The 26,970-nt window shown below is 40.3% G+C and overlaps 1 protein-coding gene across 1 annotated transcript in view; it reads left to right on the plus strand.

Moving 5' to 3' along the window:
- The first annotated feature begins 8,011 nt into the window (after window positions 1-8,011).
- AGO4 (argonaute RISC component 4) overlaps window positions 8,012-26,970 on the plus strand; it is a 32,909-nt gene continuing 13,950 nt past the window's right edge. Inside the window, exons 1-13 of the mRNA XM_063104011.1 lie at window positions 8,012-8,238; window positions 14,913-15,078; window positions 16,170-16,290; window positions 17,830-18,011; window positions 18,190-18,326; window positions 18,462-18,596; window positions 19,546-19,633; window positions 21,441-21,588; window positions 21,840-21,959; window positions 22,094-22,222; window positions 22,447-22,580; window positions 24,558-24,742; window positions 25,747-25,906. Of these exons, the coding sequence (XP_062960081.1) occupies window positions 8,220-8,238; window positions 14,913-15,078; window positions 16,170-16,290; window positions 17,830-18,011; window positions 18,190-18,326; window positions 18,462-18,596; window positions 19,546-19,633; window positions 21,441-21,588; window positions 21,840-21,959; window positions 22,094-22,222; window positions 22,447-22,580; window positions 24,558-24,742; window positions 25,747-25,906 (1,724 nt within the window). The 5' untranslated portion in view covers window positions 8,012-8,219. The remainder of the gene's footprint in view (window positions 8,239-14,912; window positions 15,079-16,169; window positions 16,291-17,829; window positions 18,012-18,189; window positions 18,327-18,461; window positions 18,597-19,545; window positions 19,634-21,440; window positions 21,589-21,839; window positions 21,960-22,093; window positions 22,223-22,446; window positions 22,581-24,557; window positions 24,743-25,746; window positions 25,907-26,970) is intronic.

A 26,970-nucleotide genomic window follows, 5' to 3' on the forward strand; every position in this document is an offset into this window, starting at 1 on the left:
CCAGAATTAGAAAAGGAAAGGAAAAATCTTACTTGTTGCTGTTACAGTTATCTATGCCAGGTATCAAATTACCCCATGACTTAGTAGCATAAAGAAACGGTTGTTTTATTATATTCATGGATTCTGTGGGTCAAGGATTCAGAAAAAGAACAGTGGAAATGGTTTGTCTTTGCTCTGTAATATCTGGGGTCCCAGCTAGGAAGACTCAAATAAATGGGAGTAACTAAATGGCTAGTGGCTAGAATCATCTGGAGGCTTTTTTATCTATATGTCTGGCGACTTTGCAGGAATAGCTGGAAAGCTGGGCTCAGCTGGAACAGTCAAGTCGAGCACCTACACATGGTCTCTCCAACATGGTGGCCTCGAGGTAGTCAGACTTCTTACATAGCAGCTCACGGTTCCCAGAGAGAGTGCTCTAGTAAGCAAGGTAAAAACTGTGTGACCTTTTATGACCTAGCATTGGAAGTCACATAGCATCAATTCTGCAATTCTGTATTGGCTGAAGTGGTCATAAGCCCTCCATATTCAAGGAGAGGGGACAGAGACCCCATCTCTTGATAGTTAAAATGTCAAAGAACTTGTAGCCCTGGTTTAAAACCACTACAGGTTCTCAGCTTAAATGTCACTATATCAGAGAGACTATTCCTTTTTATTTTTTCTAAAATTGCCTCCCCTTGGTACTCTATCTCATTTAGTTTAATTCTTCCACAACTCTCATCACAATTTGTAATTATCTCATTCCTTTGTTTTGGCTTGTTTTCTTTTTTATTGTCAGTCTCACTTCACGACCGTGAACTCCGTGAAGAACCCTGCTTCTCTTTCTCTCTCTTGTATTCCTATTACCTTGCACAGGATCTGGCACATGGTACATACTCAAAGAACAGTTGCTGAAAAAAATTGAATAATACACTAGTCAGTAAATATTTTCATATAATTTAACAGACTCTGGGGAACCACAAAAGTCATCTGATCTTACCTTTTCATGATCTCAAACATGCTTGAGCACCCCCAGAACCTGGAGCTCACTACTTCATGAGACCCTTCCTTCTTTGGATCACCCTAGTATTAGAAAAGCTTTTTAAAATTAGTCATTTTCCCCATCCTACAGAAAAAGGAGAATTGTTTAGGGCTCAGGAGGAAGTGAAAGGGATTAGGCACTTTTTGAGCCCTTTCTAAGTGCCAGGCACTGTGTTAGATGCTTTCCACTTATTATCTTCTTTAATCCTCTCAATAATCCTATGAAGCAATTGGTGTCATCTCCATTTTATAGTTGAGGAAGCTGAAGTTCAGAAAGGTGAGGTGATACACTCAAAGTCACATGGCCTATACAATTGAAATTGCAGAATTAGAATATAGAATTGGAATCTGAATCCAGGTTTACCTCATTTCCTAATTCATTTCCTTTACCTCATCTTGGGGAAGAGAGAGAAAAATCAATTGTCCAGGTTAAAAAGCATAGTAGAAATAAAGGCTGAAAGTAAAAGCAAACATATGTATCAATGTGGTTTTCAGTGCCCGATGCATTGCTCTCCTTGCTAGCTACACCATCTCATTGACAGATCTGGTAAAATACAGTTGCGAAGTCTCTCTATTCCTGGCCCCTAGACTATGAATATGTGAAAAGCTGCCTAGAAAATACAACAGAGAGAGTCACTTCTATTCAACACTGTACTGGAGGTTCTAGCCAGGGTAACGAAGCAAGAAAATAAAAGAAAAAGCATCCATATTGGAAAGGAAGAAGTGAAACTATCTCTGTTTGCAGATAACATGATCTTATATACAGAAAATCCTAAAGAACCCACAGACAAAAAGATCCTGTTAGAGGTAATAAATGAGTTCAGTAAGGTTGCAGATACAAGTTTAATATTTTAAAAATCAGTTGTATTTTTATACACTAGCAATGAGCAATCTGAAAATGAAATTAAGAAAATTTCATTTACAATAGCATCAACAATAATGAAATACTCAAGAATAAATTTAACTAAAGAAGTGTGGGGTTTTTTGTACACTGAAAACTATGAAACATTACTGAAAGAAATTAAAGAAGACCTAAATAAATGGAAAGATATTATGTGTTCATAAATTGAAATATTTAATATTGTTAAGATGGCAATACTCCCCAAATTGATCTACAGATTCAATGCAATCCCTATCAAAATTCCAACTGTATTTTTGCAGAAATGGACAAGCTGATCCTAAAATTCATATGGAAATGCAAGGGACCCAGAATAGCTAAACGCTCTTGAAAAAGAAGAACAGAGTCAGAGGACTTGTACTTCCTGATTTCAAAATTTACTACAAAAAAAAAAAATACTATATTTACTATACTTGATTTACTATAAAATCAAGACAGTGTGATACTGGCATATTGATAGGTATAAAATTGATGGAATAGAACTGACAGTTCTATTCCATCAATTTCTTCAGAAAGAAGCCCTTACATGTATAGTCAATTTATTTTCAACAAGGGAACCAGACCGTTTCTTAAGGGAAAGAATAGTCTTCTCAAAAAACAGTGCTTGGACAAGTAGGTAGTCACATGCAAAAGAATGAATTTGAACTCCTACCTCCTGCCATATACAAAAGTTAACTTGAAATGGATAAAAAACCTAAATGTAAGAACTAAAACTATAAAACTCTAAGAAGACAACATAGGAATAAATCTTTGTGACCTTGGATTAGATTTCTTAAGTATGATAACAAAAAAGCACAAGTAACCAGAAAAAAATAGATAAACTGGACTTCATCTACATTAGAAATTTTTACACTTCACAGGACACCATAAAGAAAGCGAAATACCTCACGGAATTGAGAAAAATTTTGAAAATTATAAGGGACTTGTATCTAGAATGTATAGAGGACTTCTACAATTCAATAATAGGAAAGATAAATAACCCAATTTTTAAAAAGACAGAGGATTTGAATAGACATTTCTCCAAAGAAGTTATACAAATGACCGATAAGCACATAAATATATGTTCAACCTCATTAGTCCTTAGGGAAAATGCAAAACAAAACCACAATGAGATACCACGTCACACCCATGAGAATGGCTACAATTCTTTTTTTTTTTTTAATCTAAAAATAACAAGTGAGGCTGGCGGGTTAGCCCCATATTGGCCAGCCGCCAGGAAAAAAAAAAAGTTAAAAATAACGGTGATGGCAAGAACGTGGAGAAATTAGAACCCTCATACATTGTTGATGGGAATGTAAAATGGTATAGGCACTGAGGAAAACAATTTGGCAGTTCCTCAAAGAGTTAAACATAGAGTTGCCGTATGACCCAGCAATTTTATTCCCAGGTGTACACTCAAAAGAATTGAAAATGCATGTCCACACAAAAACTTGTATACTAATGTTCATAGCGCTATTATTACAGCCAAAAAGTGGAAACAACCTAAATGTCCACCAACTGTTGAATGGATAAATAAAATGTGGTGCATCTGTACAATGGAATATTAGTAAGCCATATAAAACAATGAATTACTGATACATCCCAGAACCTAGATGAAACTTAAAACACTATGCTAAGTGAAAGAAACCAGATAAGAAAAGCCACATATTATACGACTTTATTTATATGAAATGTCCAGAACAGGCAAATACATAGAGTAAGAAAGTAGATTAGTGTCTGCCAAGGGCTGGTGGGTGGAGGGAGAGAAGAGGAACTGCTAACATGTACAGGTTTCTTTTGGGGTGATGAAAATGTTCTGGAATTTGATGGTGATAGTTGTACTTGTGAACACTCTAAAAACCACTGAATTATACACTCTAAAGTGGTGACCTATGGTATATGAATTAAATCTCAATAAAAAATGCAAAAGAGCAAGGCTGCCAATGGAGGAGAAGCAGGTGGGCAGAAATTCCATTTAAATGCCACGTGGTGGTCCTTAGTAAGCTAGGCTGGTTCAGTTTTGTTCAATGTGGATGCTTGTTCCCCTTAGCCAGATTGGCTCCACTTTAGCTTCCACTTAAGTTTGAATAAGCTAAAGAAAAATGAAAGCCCCTGGCCCAATTGATCAACAGCAAAGAACTCCTCAACTTCTAAGTTCCAGACTTTGAGAAAGCTGGAGCGAGGACAGTCTAAGGAGTCAAAACACCAACAGAGACCAGTGGCCCAGACAAGGGTGGGAGTGCCACAAGCAGAACTGGATGCAGCCCTTCCTCTTGGCACAGCGTTCACTAGTGAGCCTCCCCCTGGTGCAGCCTGATCTCAACGGAGCACTGACACATTCAAGTTCAGTTCCATTCATAAACCCTGACTGAGCATGTTCTTCGTGGCTGGCTGTCTCCCCCAGATGGGTTAGCCAAGTCCCTGTCTTCTGGTGGCTCAGGCACAGGAGGTGTAAACATGCTCAGTCCCTGATGGCTCTGCTCTCCTCTCTTGGACTGAGCTGAGATCTTGAGCTCACCACTGTCTCTTAGGGAACAGAAAGAGAGCAGCAAGGAGGAAGAGAGACAACCCATTGTGGCTTTTAGTTGGGGGAATGGTGGGAAGGAAAGAGAACTAGTAACTACAGTATTGTGCACTTACTCTGTTCCAGACACATAGGAGCATGCACATATATGATTTAACTTCCTCCTTAAGGTATCCTTGAGTAGTGGGTGAACGGACGTACCTTACGTGCTTAGAGCTAGTGCATTGAGGAACTGGGATTTGAACCCAAGAACATTTGATTCAAAAGTCTGTGCTCTAGAGAAGCTGGCACTTCATCCAGAGTTTTTCACTTAGGCCACTCCACTGGACCATTCTAGCTTCCACTGTTTACACATTCACTTGCTCATTCATTCATTCCAGAAATTTCCCCAAATAGGCATTTGTCAGGCAACAGAGACATAAATCTGGATATGGCATGAGTTCTCCTGTCAAGGATTTACAGTATAGTGGGAGCCAGGCCTGGACTGAGACATAAGACCAGGAGCTGAGTTGTTTACACTACCAAGAGAGGCCCTGTGGTTTGGCCAGATGGCAGTGGTTTTAAAATAAAATTAAGGATTCAAGTTTTAGTGCAATGGGGGCAAATATATTGCCAGTTCTCTACCCATCCCCTACTCTGTCCTGGAGGTGTGTGGGATGTGGGAGAATGAGCAGCCACCAGCCACCAGCCACCAGAGAGAGCTGAAGGGGAAGTGGTATTCTCGTGGCATGGCTTCTTTTCAGCCACAGCAGGAAGTAGAGGGAGGGCTTGTTTAGGGGAACAGGCCGAGGTTTAGGGGAGGTTATTGACTACAGAACTTTGGTATGGGAGAGCTCAGTAGGAAGGGTTTTCAGGACGGTGCAATGAGTGCCTGAGTGGGAGTGAGTTTTGGAATGAGAATGTAGATGATAAGAGTGGTTGATCAATGACCAGGCTGAGAGACTTGAAGGAATGAGACACTGCAGTCCCTCCTGGAACCATGGAGTAAATTCATTTCACATTCTAGTTTCTGAGCTAGTGGTGACACTATTTTCAGTCCAGGGAACAATCTATGATCTCTGCTCAGGGTACCAAATAGAATATGGAGAATTTTTTTTTTTTTTTTTTTTGTCGTTTTTTCGTGACCGGCACTCAGCCAGTGAGTGCACCGGTCAGTCCTATGTAGGATCCGAACCCGCGGCGGGAGCGTCGCCGCGCTGCCAGCGCAGCACTCTACCAAGTGCGCCACAGGCTCGGCCCGAATATGGAGAAATTTTGTTAGGAAGTGGGGTTGGAAAAGTCAGTCTCAAACCAGGCTATTTGAGCCACCAGCATTGTTTAAACTGTGGGAGGAACTTAGCTTGGGGTGGAAAAAGGGAGGTGGTTGCTAAGTTAAACTCAAAACTTGACCTCTAGTTGGTTTTTCTTTTCCTTTTAGCTGTACACCAGTCTGTTCATTTAGTGAACACTATCTCCTCTTTGACATTTTTGTTCTCTGTTATTGTTTCCAGTTAATATCTGGGTTAACAGAGAGGTTGCATGGTTCTGTGGAAAGAATATGGAGTTTGGTATCAGTCAACTAGAATCTAGTCACTACATTAAAAGTCCCATTTCCATGGCCAATCAGGGATGGAATCAGTCATGACTTGAATACAGGATTTAGAACTCCAATTTTTCCATGCTTCACTGTAGCATCATGTCATGCAGAGTTTGACTTACTTAGCTTCCCTGAGCTTCTGTGTCCTCATCTGTACAAATTGCTTCCTTAATAATATCTACCTTACAGGTGGTTTTGAAGTTTAAATGACATGTGAAGCCCATAATATAGTGCCTGGCCAGGGTGTGACCCTAACATTTTTTATCATTACATATAAAAATTACCTGGCTATATGGCTGCACATGGCAGGTGCTCATATGAATATCTGATTACACATGATATGGGCTGAATTGTGCCCCTCAAAAATTCATCTGTTGAAGTCCTAACCCCATGTAGTGGATTGAATTATGTCCCCCCAAAACTCATTGAAGCTTGAATTGTGTCCCCCAAGTTTTATGTATTGGAAACTTAGCCCCGACTGTGACAGTAAAGAGGGTGGGAAAAAATCCTATTACAGTAACTGAAGGGTGGAGCCTCGATGAGGTGATTGGATTGTAGGATCACGTAGTGGTGAATGGATTAAAAATGGTGGTCAGGGGCGTGGTTCTGAGAACTTTAAAAGAAGAGGAGAGTTTTTCTCTCTCTCTTGCTCTCTCTGCTTCCACCATCTTGCAATGTGAGACCCCTGGGCCACTGTTGCCACCACCAGATGGACTTCGGACTTCCCAGCCTCAGAAAATTTCATTTTCTTTATAAATCACCCAGTTTAGTGTACTTTGTTATAGCAACACAAAGAGGACTAATACACCCCAGAACCTCAGAATGTGACTGTATTTGGAGATACGGTTTTTGAAGAGGTAATTAAGTTAAAATGAGGTCATTAGATGGAGCTCTAATCCAATATGACTGGTGTCCTTGTAAGAGGAGGAAATTTGGACATAGACATGTGCGGAGGGAAGATCACGTGAAGACGCAGGGAGAAGACGGTCACCTTCAAGTGAAGAAGAACAATCTCAGAAGAAACCAACCCTGCCAACACCTTGATCTCCGACTTTTAGCGCCCAGAATTGCGAGAAAATAAATTTCTGTTGTTTAAGCCGCTAGTCTGTGGTACTTTGTTATGGCAGCCCCAGCTAACTGATACAACACAGACACATTGTACCTTCTTAACTGGTGGGCAGAGGGCTCCCTCATTCTGCTGACTAGAATCTGCTTCTTGGCCTGTTGTCCTGTGTTCTCCAACTCAAAGCCCTAACTGAGAGCCGTAAGGATTCTGGGCCTGCTGGGCTGACCGCGCTGCCGTGGAGAAGATGCTGCCCCCTTGGCTCTCGGCGGCTCAGGTGAGGGCATCGAAGAAAGCAGGACCTCTCGCTTCTGAGGCGACTGGTGATTTGCCGGCCAGGGTCGCTTGCCCGGGACCAGGGAAAGAACGCGTCCTTCACCAGCGTCCGTCCATTCCGCGGCGCCTTCCGGCTGCACGAGGAGGGAAGGGCAACTGCGTGTGTGATGTTGGGTGAAGGAGGACTGCTGCGACTGAGGTGACCGAGGGACAGGCAGAGGAGAAAGCGACCTGCGTGGGAGGAAGGAGAGGTGCCTGATGTGAATCTCAGGACTCTCTCCACGAGCAGAAGTGAGCTGCGTGGGTCAGTCAGGACTAGAATCCAGATCTTTCGCGGGTCCCTGCGTACCAGGACGCCCTGGGGGCAATCACCCGTGTCCCCTGCGGAGCCATTCGCCCCGGACGGCTGCCTCGGGCAGACCCGGGCAGAGCTGGCCAGCGGGCGCGCGCCCGACACGTCCTCGGGCTCTGCCCCCCCCCGGCGCGCGCCCGCCCCGCCGCACCCCGCCCCCTGCCCCCCGCCGGGCTCGGTGGACCCCGCGCCCGGGGCCGCGCACGCCCCCTCCCCCCGCCGGGGCCCCGGGCCGCGCGCACCCCGCGCCCCCTCCCCGCCCGGCGGGAGCGCGCGCTGGCTCCCGCTCCCGCTCCCGCTGGCAGCGGCGGCGGCGGCGGCGGGGATTGTTTTTGTTGTTGCTGAGGCCGGAAGAGCCGCGGGAGCCGGGTCCCCGTTCCCGGGCCGGGCGCCGCCGCCGCCCCCTGCCCAGCGCCCGCGTCTCCGCGGCGCCCCCCCAGCGCCACTATTCCGGAGATCAAGCGTTACGCGGCGGCGGCGGGGCCCGGAGCGGGAGGCGCCGGGGACCGGGACGAGGCGGCCCCCGCCGCCGCCATGGAGGCGCTGGGACCCGGTGAGGAGTGCGCTCGGGCCGGGGCCGGACCCCGGGCCCAGGACAGGCGGGCAGGCGGGCGGCGGGACTGTGCTGTCCCCTCTCCCCCGCCGCCCCGCGCGTACCCGGGTTCGGGCCGCCAGGCCTCGGGGAAGGGGACCCCTGCCCCTCTGCCCCTCTGCACAGGCGGAGGGAGCTGACCCGGGCCTCGGGGGGCGGGACCGCGCCCCATCCTGGAGAAGTGGGTCGGGTCTCCAGATCTAAGGGACTGAGGCCCAGGAAGGTGACTCGCGCCCCAGGTAGAGGAGAGACTTGACCCAGCCTCAGAGAGGTGATGTGTGCTCGGGGTCGCGGCAAGGCTAGTTTGGGCCTCAGAAGAGACGATCTGTGTCCGGTGCGCGCGAAGGCCTGGCCCAGACCAGGAAGGGCCCCTCGCCCTCTACCATGGATATTCTTGGTTTGGGGCCGCACCCCTGTTTATGTTTGCACTGGCAGACGGTCCAGAGCCCTAAGATGAGGAAGAAGAACTTCCCCTAAATATCTCTCATGACCCCTGAAGGCCAAGGCGCAAAATGCCCACCCTTTCTCGAAGGACCTGAAGTCTCGCAGAGCATGGTCCTATTCCTCTGTCAGTCTGTGTGTCAGTCCCAGAGCGGTCTGGACTAGCCCTTGAGTGACAAGGGAGTTACCAGCTAGTTCGCTCCAGCACAGGCTTCAATGCCCTGCGTTCCCTTTTAATTGGGTTATGAGTGATTGCCAGGATCAAATGAAGGAGAAAGTGCTTTGGAAACTGTAATTCGCTGTGGACATAGATAGCTTCTGGTCCTCTCCCTCACTCTTTCCAAACCAGAGGAACCAGTCCAGGCTGTAACAAATGCCCTGAGTATTGGAGCTTGTGTTCCCACCTCGAACCCCAACAGGTTTCTAATGCCTTGGCTAAGTAGGGCAAGGTTTAGGGGCTGTGGTGGAATTAACTTTAATATTCAAAACGTATCTACATGGTGGACTTATTTGTAGAATATTTCATTTTTTTAGTGCTTAGAAAATTCGGTCTAGGGCTGCCCCGTGGCTCACTTGGGAGAGTGCAGTGCTAATAACACCAAGGCCACGGGTTCGGATCCCATATACTGATGGCCAGTTAGCTCACTGGTTGATCGTGGTGCTGACAACACCAAGCCAAGGGTTAAGATCCCCTTACTGGTCATCTTCAAAAAAGAAAAGAAAGAAAGATAGAAAAGAAAATTAGGTTTACCCTTTGAATTTGGAAACTTTGCAGGTTTGTTTACTTAGAAATTGTTTACATAGCTGAGTGATTAAACTCCACCTTAATTTGCTGCTTAAGGTATTTTTGAAGGCCCTTATAATCAAATTTTATATGCCTCTTAAAAATAAATTGGTTTGTCACATTAATATTATTTGATAAACTTCATTGTGAGTATTACGCTAGGTTACTTCAGATATGTCCCAGGGCTAAAGGAATGATCAGGTCTTTAGGAATGCAACAGGCTTCTGTTCAAATTCAGTCTAGTAATTTAATAGTTGCATGACCCTGGGCAAATTACTTAAAATTCCTTTGAACTTTCATTTTCTCATCTATAAATTGAGCATAATAATAATTATGTGCTGCAAATTGTTGTGAGTATGAAGTGATATAATGTATTTCAGGAGTCTTATTGTAGAGACTAGTGCATTATAGATGATCAACAAATGTTTCTTCCCTCCCTTCGGTAACTCCTAATTGAAGCAACTGTTGCATTTATGAGCTGATATCAAAAGAGACCATTTAACTGTGTGCACAAGCTGGATTTCATGGAAAGGCTCAACCTGGTGGTATTAGGAACTGCCCAGGGACTCTTTTTTTGGCTTGATTTTAGCTTTTGCAGGTTTGAGGACTTATCAGTTTATCCAGGGTTGTTCTGATTGTGGAAAATTAATTCTCACTAACTACTTTTACAAGACACTAATGAATAAGCCAAAATGTCACAGATCTTTCCTGTTGAGTGGAATATTTTCCTATCTGCTGTCTAGCAAACTCCTTTTTTGGTGTTGCAGTACCTTGGAAACCCAATTAATAACAAGAACATAGAATCAGAGCAAAGGGATTTGACAGTCTTGTGGGATATTTCATCCAGGCTGTTTTAGACCCTAGAGAAGCATTCTTGCTTCTCATTCGAGCATACCTAGATCTAGTGCTTTGTGCCCTTCTCACCTGAGCAATCACTGAAGCCTTAGTCGTGTTCCCCACCACCACCCCGTTCAGTTTCTGACAATAGTCAGAAATAGAATTAATTAGACTACCACTTATTATTATTATTTTTTTTAAGGTGACCAGTAAGGGGATCTTAACCCTTGACTTGGTGTTGTCAGCACCATGCTCACCCAGTGAGCTAACCGGCCATTCCTATATGGGATCCGAACCCGCGGCTTTGGTGTTATCAGCACCACACTCTCCCTAGTGAGCCATGGGTCGGCCCATAGACTACCACTTATTTTGATTATAACTTTTATGTTTGCCGTACTTTATAGTTTGGAAAGTGCTGTTAGCTCATTTGATCCTCCGGGAGATAGGCGAGGCAAGTATCCCCATTTTACAAATGAGAAAAGTGAGGTTCAGAGAGCATAAATAACTTCATCAAGGTCTCAAGACTGAGTGGCGAAATGAAGACCAGGGTCTGGGTCATCTGACCCCTAATCTAGTGCCCTCTTCTTCATTTAAGGCTGACCTCATCCATTCTATGTTCAATTATATTTGTTTCCTTTTCAGAGAATGTAATTTTGTGACTTTGTCACCAAATTTTGTGGATGCCCCCAATATAAAACCCAGGGACCTTTGAGCACTGACTATAACATTTATACAAGTGCAATCATAGTAGCCGACATTTATTGAGCACTTACTATCACAAGGCAGTATGTTAAGCCTTTTATATACATCATCTTATGGAATCCTAACAATAGCCTAATGAGATAGATCCTATTATTATCACACATACCCCTATTTTATAGATGAGGAGACTGAGGCACAGAGAGGCCAAGAAACTGGCCCAAGGTCATGCAGTTGGGGTGTGGTAAAACCAGGATTGAAACCCAGGTAATTTGGTTCCAGAGCCTTAGCCATTGCACTTTATTGCTTCATATAAATAGATAGTTTGCCAAATTCGAAGAAACCATCTTTTGGAATGGAAAATCTTAGAATATATTTTTCTAAATAAATCTTCTAAGCTTAAAAGAAATGATCACTCACTTTTTTTTTTTTTTTTTTTGTGGTTGGCCAATACCAGGATCTGAACCCTTGACCTTAGTGTTGTAACACTGCACTCTAACCAGCTGAGCCAACCAGCCAGCCATCACTCACATGCTAACGTTTTTTCCTTGCCAAGGAAAGGGGACATACAATATTTAATTTTCTGCACTTCTTAGTCCCTTTTCTTTCAGCTTCTCTGCCTCTGCCCCTTTAATATCAAGTACTTCAGAGAAGTATAGATACCATAGGATTGTGAAGTATATTGGGGAAGAAAAAGCATTGGACTGTTAGGAGACCTGGATTCTAGTCACTATTTAAAATCAAAGTCATATGTTCTTAGGCAAGTTATTTGATCTAAGTTTCTGTTTCCAAATTTCTATTATAAAGCTGGATTTCTTCCAATTTGATGATATAGTGATTGCTTAAGTTTATCTTGAAATGTGCAGGGCTGATTTATCTATATGATTTAATTGGGTTATTTCAGCATGCCTATCACCTCTGACATTGTTTATTGTTTACTTACCTTGACTTAATTGTCTTGTTACACCCAGAGTAGATCCCCTGGTACTTTAGAAGTAGGATTCAATTCCAGGCAATAATAATACTTTAGGTATAAATTATGTGCTTTTGCTTTATTGAAAAATAATTGTCAATTCTTGCATATTAGGGACATCTAGGTTTCTGTTTAGTTTCTATCTGGGATTATTAGTACTGTTCAGTTCAATATTTATTTAATTCTTAACATGCTGTTTGTTGAATTAGGTATTGAGATCATTAACTGGAGGTCCATTTCTTCTAAGAGTTTACAGTCTAGTAGAGGAGACAGAGTAGTAAGTGGTTTCTCATACTTGTGCTAAGCACGCACTTATACAGAGAGTCTTGAGAACACAGAGGATGGATCCTTTAGTATGGGAGAATCAGGAAAGGCTTTCCACGGGAGTCATACCTGAAATGAGTTTTGAAGGATAAGTAGAATTTAGGGGAAGAATGAACTATGTATTTAATATGTAAAAGATTTTCAGTACTTTAAGTATTAGTATATGGTGATCTGTCAGCACAAATTTTATTAAAGTATTTGTTCTGGGCCGGCATTGTGGCTCACTCGCGTGAGTGCGGCGCTGGGAGCACAGCGGCGCTGGGAGCACTGCGGCCACGGGTTCGGATCCTATATAGGGATGGCCGGTGCGCTCACTGGCTGAGCGCCGTGCGGGCGACACCAAGACAAGGGTTACGATCCCCTTGCCGGTCACAAAAAAAAAAAAAAAAAAAAAAAAAAGTATTTGTTCTGACTTTCCAAAGTGATGTTGGACCACAGTAGATTCTTGCTTCAAAGTTTTCTCTCCTTAGTGAACTATCTTTGTTCTCAGTGAAATGCCATTGCAGTAAGAGAACTTGTAATTTTCCATTGTAACCACAGCCCACTTTGCTCAACACCTATTCATACCAGAAAAGATGTTTATTTTTAAAGCCAGTGTCCACTTGACTTTATCATCAAAGGAGTAGGGTTTTCTCCAGACGGGTATCTCTGAGACTGTGTTTTGCAAAATCCTTTTCTGCTGAATATTACTAGATGTTCGATTTTTCAAAAGAGAGACAGTTGGTTAGAGTGTGATTCTGAGAACACCGGGGTCCAGGGTTCGATCTCTATACTGGCCAGCTGCCAAAAAGAGAGAGTGAGAATTCTGTGGAAGAATTAGTTGGATAAATGATAAGTTAAACAAGTTTATTTATCACATAACTTTTTAGGCAATCTAATTTGATAATGTTCAAAGGAATTTAAGAGGGGAGAAAACAAGTAAGGTTTCTTTAACATATGGAATCCTTTCGCTTTATGGAACACAGTAGTTCTCCCTTATTGTTGGTGGATTCACTTCAAGAACCCCAGTGGATGCTTGAAACCTCAGATAGTACTGAGCCCTACATACGCTATGTTTTTTCCTATGCAGTACTGGGCGGATAGACAGTGTGGATACACTGGACAAAAGGATGATTCATGTCCCAGGCAGTATGAAGCAGGATAGCACTAGATTTCATTAAACTACTTAGAATAGTGTACAATTTAAAACTTAAGAACTGTTTATTTCTGGAATATTTTATTTAACATTTTCAGACTGCTGAAATGCTAAAACTGGTAACTGAAACCACAGATAAGGGGGACTACTGTATCTTATGAACCATCAATGGAGTAGTTTGGAAAGACTGTCTGTTAGACCAGGGTTTCTCAGCCTCAGCACTATCGATATTTTGGACTGGATGATTCTTTGGGGGAGCTGTGCTGTGCATTGTAGAATGGTTAGCTGTATCCCTGGCCTCCATCCACTAGATGCCAGTAGCACTCCTCAAGTTGTGACAACCAAAAATGTCTCCAGACATTTGCCAACTGTTTCTTGGGGAACAAAATCTACCCTAGGTTGAATACCACTGGTCTAGACTGTAAGTTCCTTGAGGGTAGGAACTCTGAATTCTTCCTTAGTCCATAATGCAGATTAGGCATATAATAAGTAATAAATGTCTGTTGAATAAATAAACTAGACCTTATGATTAGGAAATCTCAGATTGTTTAGATTCTAAAAATATCAGATTATAGACAAGATCTAGCACAATTGGTGTTGTTTCAATATCAAAATTAGCAAATGATGGGCTGGCCCATGGCTCACTTGGGAGAATGTGGTGCTGGAAACACCAAGGACATGGGTTCAGATGGCCAGTTCACTCATTTCGGAGAGCGTGGTGCTGACAACACCAAGTCAAGGGTTAAGATCCTCTTACCGGTCATCTTTATAAAAAAAAAAAAAAAAATTAGCAAATGAATTGATAAATAGAGCTGCTGTTTAATCTCCTCATGTCTTTACACCTATAATAATTTAGGCCAATTTATGGGAGATTAGTGGATTATCTCTAATTTGGAGGATGATAGTGCCCCCAGAGTTTAGAGATGGTTTTATTTTAAAATGCCTATAATTTTGGGCCGGCCCGTGGCTCACTCGGGAGAGTACGGTGCTGATAACACCAAGGCCACGGGTTTGGATCCTATATAGGGATGGCCAGTTAGCTCACTGGCTGAGTGTGGTGCTGACAGCACCAAGCCGAGGGTTGAGAACCCCTTACCGGTCATCTTAAAAAAAAAAAAAAAAAATCCTGTAATTTTGTAAGCCTGGTTATAGAGTTAGTAATACTCATGAAAGGTTTTATGCAGCAGCCAACATCTGAGAGGAATTCACCATACTGTCTATCTAAATTTGATGTTCTCATATTCAAAATAATAGCAACATGGCAAAATACTTAGAAATCTAGAAAATCTTAGGTCAAAAGATAACCCCAAACTCTTATGTAAGTGTACATTCAGTGAATAATAAGATCTCAATAATTGCAGCTATCATCATCATCATGATTGTGAAAGGAATATTATCCTTCATGACCAAATAGCACAGCAAATGTCTTTCAATCTCTTTAGGACCTCCAACCAGCCTGTTTCAGCCACCTCGTCGTCCTGGCCTTGGAACTGTTGGAAAACCAATTAGACTGTTAGCCAATCATTTTCAGGTTCAGATTCCTAAAATAGATGTTTATCACTATGATGTGGATATTAAACCAGAAAAACGACCTCGTAGAGTAAACAGGTAAGGATTAGAAAGAATAGATTTCTGTATCAGTAAGCGCATAAAATTTATTTATTATGTATCATATTGTTCTCTAAATTCTTCCAACATGTAGGCTTTGTTTTTCTTTAAGACGGTAGTTTTCTTAATAGCAGATTTGCTGTCTCATATTTGGTTATCCTCTGCAGGTTCTAGCAGAGTGTGGGATATGTCATTGGTCAATTACTAATTACTAAAGCATTAGCTAGTTTTGATATATTTTGTCTTTTAAGATATAGTTCCCACACATGGAGCTCACTCACAGTAAGTCATGGCACCTAACTTTTCATTGACACTAACATTCAAAAATCTGAAAAACCCAGATCTGTCCATATCTTAAACTGTATGCTCTAGTTTCCTTGCTGCTGCATTTATTTCAGGGCCTGCATACAGCAATCTGGCATATATGTGAGAACACTTAAGTAAAGCTATGCATGCTTGAGCGAAAGGTTCTTATTCTGAAAACAAAGAAACTATATTAGTAGTCTTTTGGAATGAGAATATTTTATAACATTCCTTTGTCTAAACTGCCTGGGATCAGTGTGGAGTAAAACAAGACAGTATGCAGAAGATAAATTACCAGCATTAGGCAAAGGGGTTGAGTTATTCATTTAAGTATCATGCATCTTACATTTATTGATCCTCAGACTTCTGAATTACTGTTCACTCTTTTCCAAAATCAGTATACCTGAGTAAGGATGTTGATTTAGTAACAAACTGATCATCGTTCAGTGAAGAACATCTCTGCCAAACTTAGATACCTACGATAGGTTATAAGAGGCCATGTTTATTATAGCAGAGGATTTTGGAAAGAAGAGTTTGAGAGAATGCCATAAATTTTATGCTCTTTCCTTTTATGCCCCCCTTCTGTTATCATCTTACAGTTGCTTTTCACTTTTTGCTACCTGTCTTTAGTTAACTATTTTTTTTAATTACTTGAATAAATTGTAACTTTCACTCTTACTTTTTCCAAGTAGTATTGAACTGAATTTAAGTGATTAAGGTATGGTGATACTTTCCTTCCTGTTCACCATTTCTCAAAGCTAACTGCCACTATCTCCATTACTGTTAAGGGAGGTAGTAGATACAATGGTGCGGCACTTCAAGATGCAAATATTTGGTGATCGACAGCCTGGCTATGATGGCAAAAGAAACATGTACACAGCACATCCACTGCCAATTGGGCGAGATAGGGTAAGTGTTAACAGCAAGAAATACTTAGGTCATTTAGTAGTAATGACATATGGTAAAAATGTTTCTAATAACACTTCAATTCTTAGAGTTATTTTTCATAGTGCTGATAGGTTTGTTATTCTGTTCATATTCTCATCTCTTAGTTATTTTTTATTTTTATTTTTTGGTAGCTGATTGGTATGGGGATCCGAACCCTTGTCCTTGGTGTTAACAGCACCATGCTCTCCCACGTGAACTAACTGGCCAGCTGCTCTTGTTTTTTAGTTAAATGGTAAAGGTGAAATGAGCATTAGAATTTAGGTTGATTATGTCATCATTATCTTCCAAATTTCTCATATTAACAATGTACTTTTAAAAAGTACTACCTGAAACTGAACAATGGAGTTTTTGTAAATTATAGAAAATTATGTAATATCCACTTATGAAAATAAATTCATAATATCACAACACTTTTAAAACTTTTTTTTTGGTGGGGGAGGGACTGGCTGGTACAGGGATCCAAACCCTTGACCTTGGTGTCATCAGCATCACACTCTCCCAAGTGAGTCACCAGCCAGCCCACTATTTTTAAAATTAGAAAATATATGAATATATGCCCATTATAAACCTATTCAGATAATCTAGAAATGGTGTGGTTTCTTGCATTCTCCCACTTGTCTGAACTCCTCAATTCCATTTTCCTTTTCAGAGGAAAAATAGTTTGGTGTGTATCTTTTTAGATATTTTACGTGTATTAGCTATTTGTGCATATATTTACATATACTCTTTTTTTTCCCATATCATTCTTTTTTCTTTTTTGTTTTTTTTTGGAGGCTGGCTGGTAAGGGGATCTGAACACTTGACATTGGTGTTACAACACCACACTCTAACCAACTGAGCTAACCAGCCAGCCCCCTTTTCTCATATCATTCTATATTTTACTATTTCATTTAACAATGTCTGGGAGATCTTTCCATTTCTACACATTTAGATCTACCTAATTTTTTTTCAAATTCAAAATTTTTATTGTGGTAAAATATACATAACATAAAACTTACTATTTTGAACATTTTTAAGTATCCAATTCACTGGTACTAACAATTCACATTGTTGTGCAATCATCATCACTATCCATCTCCAGAACTGTTTCATTATTCCAGATAGACTCTGTACCCATTAAACAGTAACTTCCCATATCTCACTGCCCCTAGTCCTTGGTAACCACTATTCTACTTTTTGTCTCTATGATTTGACTATTCTAGGTACCTCATAAAATAGAATCACACAATATTTGTCCATTTGTATCTGGCTTATTTCACTTGGCGCAGTGTTTTTAAAGTTCATCCATGTTGCAGCATCTATCTTATTTTTTAACTATTGTATCCTGTTTCATTTAAATTATTCCCCTATTGGGGAATAATTAAGTTGTTTCCAATGTTTTGCAATTACAGAAAATGTTAAAATAAATATCCTAATGCATATACCACATTGAATATTCTTGGGATCTTTCCTGCAGCCTTTGCAAACACATATGTTTGTATGCATGTATTTTTTCCTTAGGTTGATATGGAAGTGACCCTTCCAGGTGAGGGTAAAGACCAAACCTTTAAAGTGTCTGTTCAGTGGGTGTCAGTTGTGAGCCTTCAGTTGCTTTTAGAAGCTTTGGCTGGGCACTTGAATGAAGTCCCAGATGACTCAGTACAAGCACTTGATGTTATCACAAGACACCTTCCCTCCATGAGGTTAGTACCTTGGTTTGGATTCTTTCCTACAAATGTCAAGACTTTTCTTTTGGTAACTAACATTGGAACCATTTCTGCGTAAGTTATAGTTCAAACTTGATTTCAGCTCTCAGAGTTAAGAGTGAAATGAAAGACCTCTCAAGCTTTTATTGTGAAACGTGAACTCTTATTTCTTCAGGTACACACCAGTGGGTCGTTCCTTTTTCTCACCTCCTGAAGGTTACTACCACCCTCTGGGAGGGGGCCGGGAAGTTTGGTTTGGCTTTCATCAGTCTGTGAGACCTGCTATGTGGAATATGATGCTCAATATTGATGGTAGGATGGAACTCTCTTTATCGATGTACTCTTTTGTCTGTTTTTGGTTTTTTTGTTTTGTTTTGTTTTGTTTTGTTTTGTTTTGGGCCCTTCCCTTTTCCCTGAAACTAAGTATCTTTCTTTTCTGTTTGTTAGTATCTGCAACTGCTTTCTACCGGGCTCAGCCTATCATTGAGTTCATGTGTGAGGTGTTAGACATTCAGAACATCAATGAACAGACCAAACCTCTAACAGACTCCCAGCGTGTCAAATTTACCAAAGAAATCAGAGGTAGGTATCTGCATTAATGTAGTCTTGGAGAGGCAGCTCAGGATGGTGCAAGGAGCCTGGGCTTTGGAGTCAGACAGACCGGGGCTTCCATCCCAGCCCAGCTAGTTCTATCAGAGGGACTTTGGGCAAGTTCATTAACCACTGTGAGCCTTAGTTTATTCATCTTTCATGTAAAAGTAATAAAGGTAATAATATATATCTTGTAGATTTGTTATAAGAATTAAATGCAATTAAGTTTATAAAGCTTTCTATCTAGCACAGTACCTGTCAAAAATCAGGAACTCAGTAAATGTGACCCTAACCCACTTAAAATTTTTCATTTTAATAAGTTTACTTATTACATTTTCAGAATTTCTTTCTTCTTTACTTGTTATTAGCTATCTTCTCTCACTAGACTATAAGCTTCATGATGTCTGTCTCCAAGAATAAGCATCAGAACATCGTAGATGCTTAGTAAATATTTATTGAATGATTTAATAAATTAAAGTAAGTTGAGCATCTTTAGGTCATCTGGGTTCTAATTTATTCTGCTTAGCTGAGGCTTTTTGCCTATACGTGATGAAATTGTCCCCATAGGCTTGCAACTTTTATCCTTGTCGTTTTCTGGTGGCTGGCTAGTAAGGGATTCTGAACCCTTGACTTTGGTGTTATAACACCACACTCTAATCAACTGAGCTAACAAGCCAGCCACCTGTACATGCCTTTTTTTTGACCAGTAAGGGGACGTAACCCTTGGCTCGGTGTCGTCTGCACCACGCTCAGCCAGTGAGCCATCCCTATATAGGATCTGAACCCACAGCCTTGGCGCCACCAGCGCCGCACTCTCCCAAGTGAGCCACGGGGCTGGCCCTGTACATGCCTTTTTGAAGATAACATTTGACTCTGTTTTTGTCGCCGATTTTAAATAATACTGATGTTTTGCGTTTTGTTTTGTTTTTTTAAATTTCAGGTCTCAAAGTTGAGGTGACCCACTGTGGACAGATGAAACGAAAATATCGAGTTTGTAATGTGACTAGACGGCCAGCCAGTCATCAAACGTATGTAAACAGCATCTAAAATATGATTACATTTTAGTAACAGAGGAAGCTACTATAATCATTTTAGAAATTAGTATCTCATACCGTAATTTTCACGATCACAAGAATCTTCACTTGTAACACCAAAGCTTTAAACAATTTTTATTTTATTTCATTTTCTGGGGGGGGTGGGCAGCTGGCCTGTATGGGGATCTTTGACTTTGGTGTTACAAGTCTGTGCTCTGACCAACTGAGCTAAATGGCCAGCCCCTTATGTTTTAAATATTTTTGATAAGAGATATTTATAAAACACATTTCTTGCCTTTAATTCAATTCACCTCCTTAGCAGAGTAAACTAAACATAGATCAACTTTTATTTAATGATGTTGAGTCATCATTATAAGCATCACTTTTTATACTGTTATAAATCTTAAGGATCTATTAAAGCCTAGAAGTCATATAAGGCTGTCGTGGGAAGACATATATTGCGTTGTGTTTTTGTGTGGATTTTTCTCCCTCCCTTTATAGCTGTCACTTCTTTCAGCTGTCAGTGTGTACAGCATGCCTCCATCAGTATGCTTCTTTTTTTTTTGACTGGTAAGGGGATTGCAACCCTTGGCTCAGTGTCGTCCGCACTACGGTCAACCAGTGAGCGCACCGGCCATCCCTATATAGGATCCGAACCCATGGCCTCGGCACTACCAGCGCTGCACTCTCCCGAGTGAGCCACAGGGCCGGCCCCAGTATGTTTCTTTCCACTTCCCCAATCTCATTTTTCTAATCACATAACTTCTAATCTGCTGAGAACTATGCTTAAATGACATAATATATATAAAAGTGCTTTAAAAATTACCATATGTGTAAGTTTATTCTTATAATCAAGATCATTAAAATCATATCTGACAGACATAAATATTTGCTCTTCTAAGTAAAGGGTGTTAAGTATATAAACTTTACATTAAGTTGGTCACTCAGAAACCCCCTTTTTTAAAGTTTTAGTTACTCAGAAGCTTTTCTTTTTTTTGCTCATATTTTAGTCTGACTGTCTATACTAAGTATTCTGGCACAGTCTCAACTTCATGTATTTGTCTTGTTACTTACAAATCCACAGTTATTTGTCCTGGTTTGGGGATCTTAAAGTTTGGGGGATCTGAAAATGTGACTCCAGTAACTATGCTACACTCATTTTACAAAAGTTCTCTTAAAACTGGGTTACCAGAGGTGGGAAAGGTGAAGGGGAGGGAGGGTAAATAAGGAATTGGCAAAGGGACATGAAAATTGTATAATTATCCTGATTTGAACATCACACATTGTACATAGGTATTGATATTCAACTCTGTACCTCACAGATATGTACAATCAACTCTGTTACAATAAAAAATAAATTTTAAAAAAAGTTCTCTTAAGAGAACAAAACTCTTACATGGATGACTCCAAGTCCTTATTTGAATTTAGTCATCTATTTAACATCTATAAGAAGCCAGCAAGAAATTGTACTTGTATCTGCAGGTGTTAACTGACCTCAAGTGAGTCTTTGTATTTTCTGCTTCTGCAGCTGCATTTTATTTTAAATTCTTGTAAAAAAATTATTTCTAAATTTTAATTAAAATTTTTTCTCATCCCAACTTTAACAAACATGGAAAATTTCAGTGAAATTGCCATTCTGGTTAAATAGTAAAATGGCGTAAGTGAAAATGCTCAAATAAGGATTGATATTTGTTTTTCAAGTGACTGATCAAGGTAGAAAATGTTAGTGGGCTTTGTTTGTTTACTTGTTTAGAAAAAGAGGAACTTGAAAAATTTTCTAAACAGACATTTTCTCCTATAGTTTTCCTTTACAGCTAGAAAATGGTCAAGCTATGGAATGTACAGTTGCTCAATATTTTAAGCAAAAGTATAGTCTGCAGCTGAAATACCCCCATCTTCCCTGTCTCCAAGTGGGACAAGAACAAAAGCATACATACTTGCCACTTGAGGTAAGCTGAACTAAATTTTCTTCTGCCAATCTGCCAATCTCTTGAATTAGTTTTTTTTTTTTTTTTTTTTTTTAAAGTAGAGTTCTAAACTAGTTGTGGAATTTAGTATTAATTTCTAAAATATTTAGGGCAGATAACTTCACTATATAACAGAATTTTTATTTTTCTGGAAGTGGAGACTGCAGACGGTTTGACAAAGGCAAAGTATAGAAGCCCATTGTACAAACTAATTTCACTTTGCTTCTTGGCAGGTCTGTAATATAGTGGCAGGACAGCGATGTATAAAGAAGCTTACAGACAATCAGACTTCCACGATGATCAAAGCCACAGCAAGATCTGCTCCTGACAGACAGGAAGAAATCAGTAGACTGGTTAGTAAGGCATGATTCAAGATTAGCTAGCTTTAAGATAAAAAAAAAAAAAAAAAAAAAAAAAAAACAGAAAACTCCTGATGGGACACAGTTACTCTTTGGTTTTTATATATGCAGGCTTTCCTGTTCTTTAGGTGAAGAGTAACAGCATGGTGGGTGGACCTGATCCGTACCTTAAAGAATTTGGTATTGTTGTCCACAATGAAATGACAGAGCTCACAGGCAGGGTCCTTCCAGCACCAATGCTGCAATATGGAGGCCGGGTAAGCTTTTTAATTTTATTCAGCAATCTTCCACAACCAGTCAAAAAGAGACTAATTCAGAGTTTTTCCACTACATCATACTGAATTTACCCATAGTCTTGCTCATTATTCTCTTTTGTCTTCTGGCTTATATCAAATCGATTTTTGTTTATTCTATCATCAACATTAGAATGGCCTTAGATTGTAATATCTTTTCTCTTTTCTTTTGCTTCTTTTTTTTAAAGAATAAAACAGTAGCCACACCCAATCAGGGTGTCTGGGACATGCGAGGAAAGCAGTTTTATGCTGGCATTGAAATTAAAGTTTGGGCAGTTGCATGTTTTGCGCCTCAGAAACAATGTAGGGAAGATTTACTAAAGTAAGTATCTTCCTATTTTCAGCTTAGTAATATCCCTTTCAGATATGAAAATACTGTCCTTATGTGAATGTGCTGTATAAACTGGCATTGACTCTCTGACTCCCATAGTGACACCATCTGGCTATATGAAAAATACCTTGTATTATGGTAAATTGCAAACTTGGGAATTACATTAAGAATCTGACTCAGGTTCCTTACATTTAGAGCAGATATTTGTGACTAACAAGGCTGAAGTAATGCTGGCTGGTGAATTCCTCAGTTCCTAGTGAAGTCTTTTGGTATTAATTGTATCTTTTTAGCTAAGATAAAAACCAGTTAAATTTTAATCATTATAAAAAAAATTAATTATTATAATTAACTAGTGAGCTTCTTTCATTGCAGGGTCACTGACTAAGAGCATTGGTTCATGTCTTATAGATGCAACTATCTGTATAAAGGAAGTTAGGGAGAAGGGTGAAAAAGTCAAGAAAAGGGAATTGAAAGAAAGGAGTCCTACAAAATATTGGCAAAAGCACCAAAGAAACTATTCTGAAAGCTTTATGCATAGATTGAAGTAACTTCTTAAATCCAAACATTTAAAACTTCAAAATGAAGGGCTGTATCAGCAACCACCGAGCCACTACAGGAAGTGCCCCGGGCTCTTCCGAGAGCCAGGGTGGTAGGGAGCCTCAGCCATGGCCTGCCCCCCACATGTGCAACCAGCCCAGCGATGACCACCAAGCCACAGCAAGAAGGGCCTCGGGTTCCTGAGCTAGGATGGTGGGGGTGAGGGCTTTTCCACAGCCCCCTGGCATCTGCACCCAGCCCAGCAATGACCAAGCCATCACTGGAAGCCCCCCAGTCTCCTCTATGGGAATGAGGGGGGTGCCACAGGCCTCAATCCTGCCTCTCCTTCCCCCTCCTTCTTCCATCCCATTTCCTTTCCCTTTCCCCTCCCCCCCAACTGCTCCACAACAACATCCTAGAATGTAAAAAATAATATTAATAAAATTTCATTTTCTTTAAAAAATAATTTTTAAAAAATAAAGCCAATGAATAAATAAATAAATAAATAAAGGGCTGGCTGGTTAGCTCAGTTGCTTAGAGCATGGTGCTCTAACACCAAGGTCAAGGGTTCTGATCCCAATACTGGCCAGCCACCAGGGGAAGAAAAAAAAAAAAGATTGAAAAAAAACTTCAAAATGAATAATGAGTTTAGCTTTTTTTAAGTGATGATTTCTTTTGACACTGTTATTGAAACAAATCTGTTACAAATTTGAATGTAACCCCAAATACACTGATTTTGTAACAACTTGTTTCTGTATTCTCAATTAAGCACAAGTTTACCCAACTATTCTCATACCAGGCTTACCAAAATGCATGTTATGTGAAACTTTGACTCCACTTTTCTTTAACCCTGAATTACTGATTCAAATGTTTAAAAAAAATCTTTGAACAGGAATGCCATTCCCTTCCCTGGGAGGCATAATTATTTAACAATTCAAAATGATAATCCGGTAGCTTAATAATACAGATTCTTCTCTGTTTTAGTTGCAGTGATACAACTGCCAGTCTATTTTTGACAACCAGTTAAAGATTTGTTTGTTTATTTGTTTGTTTCTAATTTTGGCTAAGAATTTGTGGAACTGAAAGAAGTATTTTAGAGGGAAATTAGTGCCAAGAATGTACTCTGAAAGGAAAGCACTTTGTCACTGGTTGTTTTTAAAAAAAAAAAATTTTGTGTGTTTTATTTATTAATTTTTTAAATTAATTTTTAAAAAATGAATCATAATTGATTATACATATTTTGGGGATTCAACATTGATGTATATTGATCAAATAAATATTATTAGCATATATATTATTACAAATCATACTTATTCTTTATTCCCCTCATCCAATCTCTCCCCATCCCCTTCTCCCTCCCCTCTCCCACCTCTGATAACCCTAGATTTCTTCTCTCCTTCTGAAAGAGTATCCCTGCTTCTGTTTTAATAGGAGTTTCACTGACCAGCTGCGTAAAATCTCTAAGGACGCAGGAATGCCCATCCAGGGTCAGCCATGCTTCTGCAAGTATGCGCAAGGTGCAGACAGCGTGGAGCCCATGTTTAAACATCTGAAAATGACATATGTGGGCCTACAGCTAATAGTGGTTATCTTGCCTGGAAAGACACCAGTATATGGTATGCACCCTTTTGATGCTGAATGAGTGGTGATTTCAAGTAGTAGGTATAACAGTCAGGATGAGCTAGGTTATGTTGCAATAAAAAAACAACCACAAACTCAGTGGTTCAAGGCAGCAAAGATTTATTTTTTGCTCCTGTTTTGTGTCCCCTGAGGGTAGGCTGTGGCCTCTGCTCTGTGTCATCGTGTCATCTCCCCTCCAGGACATAGCTTGGCAGAGTAGCCACTATTTGGAATGTTGCTGGCCCTGTACTCTCTTATCTCTCTGCAACTTTTTGGCCACAACTAGACACATGGCCTTACTCAACCTGTGTGGGGGCAGTGAAGATGGGGACAGGAAATACAGTATAATCCATCCATAGTCCCAGAAGCTGGAAGAACTGGAATGTTTGGTGAAAAGCACTTAGGAATATCAGGGTTGGGGAGCCTGCCACTTCTAGAAGAGGATCTGCATAGTTTGTATCTATTCAAAGAAGAATGATACAAAGTTCTTTTGGCTATCATCTAAGTAAAGGATGTAGGAACTAAAAGCCAGCCATTTAAGCTTTATATCTTCAGCCCTCTCTCTATTTGCTTCTTTTGTTACCTTCTGTTTATCCCTAGTGTTTAGAGAGAAAGAAAAGAAAAACTTTTTTTAATTCAAAGAGCTGGTGCATGTACTGAGAGGGAGGAGCTGAGCAGGTTGATTCCTTGGCCAGACCAGTCATGTGCAAAGAAGAACCTTAAGGGACTGAGCAAGTAGTGGCAGGCAGCTCCAAAGAATAGAGAAAGCAGGCTGGCTTCAAGGCCTGCAGGAGGGGAGAAAAGGAGAGGGGAGAGGGCCTGTCCAACAGGGGAAAAAATTGCCTTGGGGTTTAGAACATGAAAGGACCGACACATGAAAAACATCTAGCACAGTATACAGTACATAGTAGGTGTTCTCTAAAGTTAATGTTTTTTTTTTTTTCAACTCTTAGTAATCAAGTGATTATTTAAACATTAATTAATTAACTTATTTTTGTAGCTGAGGTGAAACGTGTTGGAGATACCCTTCTAGGTATGGCCACACAGTGTGTCCAGGTAAAAAATGTAGTGAAGACATCACCCCAAACCCTTTCCAACCTTTGCCTGAAGATAAATGCAAAACTTGGAGGAATTAACAATGTGCTTGTACCACATCAAAGGTAAGATTCCAAATTCTGTTTTTCTCAGTTTTGTTTAAGATCTAACTTACATAATTTATGGTAAAGCACACAAATCTCAAATATGCATCTTGATTACTTTTTCTTATATATGTATACACCCGTGTACTTATCACTCAGGTTAAGATATAGAATGTTTCCAGCATCCCATCAGGGTTCCTGTGGCCCCTCCAAATAGATAACCCCCAAAGGCAACCACTATTGTAACTCTATCACCATAGATTAGTTTGGCCTGTTTTTGAACTTCATATACATGGAATCAAACATTTGTACTATTTTGTGTCTATCTTCTTTTGCTCAACATTATATCTATCAGATTCATTTATGTTGTTGCATTTAGTAGTAATTTATTCTTTTTCATTGTTGTGTTTTATTTTATTACATGAATAAGCCACTCAATTTTCAAATATTCTTTCATTGATGGATATTCTTGTACATTCAGCGTACAATTCTACATTTTTGTTGGACATACATACACTTTCTCTTGTGTGGAATTCCAGGAGTTTAATTAGAGAATACTTATAGAGAATACATATATTTAGCATTAATAGATACAGTCAAATAGTTTTCCAAAGTGGTTGTACTAATTTACATTTCCACTGAGAGTTCTAGTTGTTCTGTATCCTCACCAACACTTCGCAGTATCAGTCCTTTTAATTTTAGCCATTTTGGTTGGGAGTCATACTATCTCATTATGTTTTTTTTTTTTTTTTTTTAAAGATGACCGGTAAGGGGATCTTAACCCTTGACTTGGTGTTGTCAGCACCACGCTCACCCAGTGAGCTAACCGGCCATCCCTATATGGGATCCGAACCCCGGGCCTTGGTGTTTCCAGCACCACACTCTCCTGAGTGAGCCACGGGCTGGCCCCTCATTATGGTTTTATATATTTATTTTTCTCCCAAAGATTTTGTTGTAGCATCATTATGGTTTTAATTTGGTTTCCCCTGATGACTAATGACGTTAAGCACATTTTCATCTGCTTATTGGCCATTTGGACATCTTCTTTTGTGATGGTCCTGTTCAGTCCTTTGTCAATTTTTAAT

This window comes from Cynocephalus volans, chromosome 8 (genome assembly GCF_027409185.1).
Source record: "Cynocephalus volans isolate mCynVol1 chromosome 8, mCynVol1.pri, whole genome shotgun sequence".
NCBI classification, from domain to species: Eukaryota; Metazoa; Chordata; class Mammalia; order Dermoptera; family Cynocephalidae; genus Cynocephalus; species Cynocephalus volans.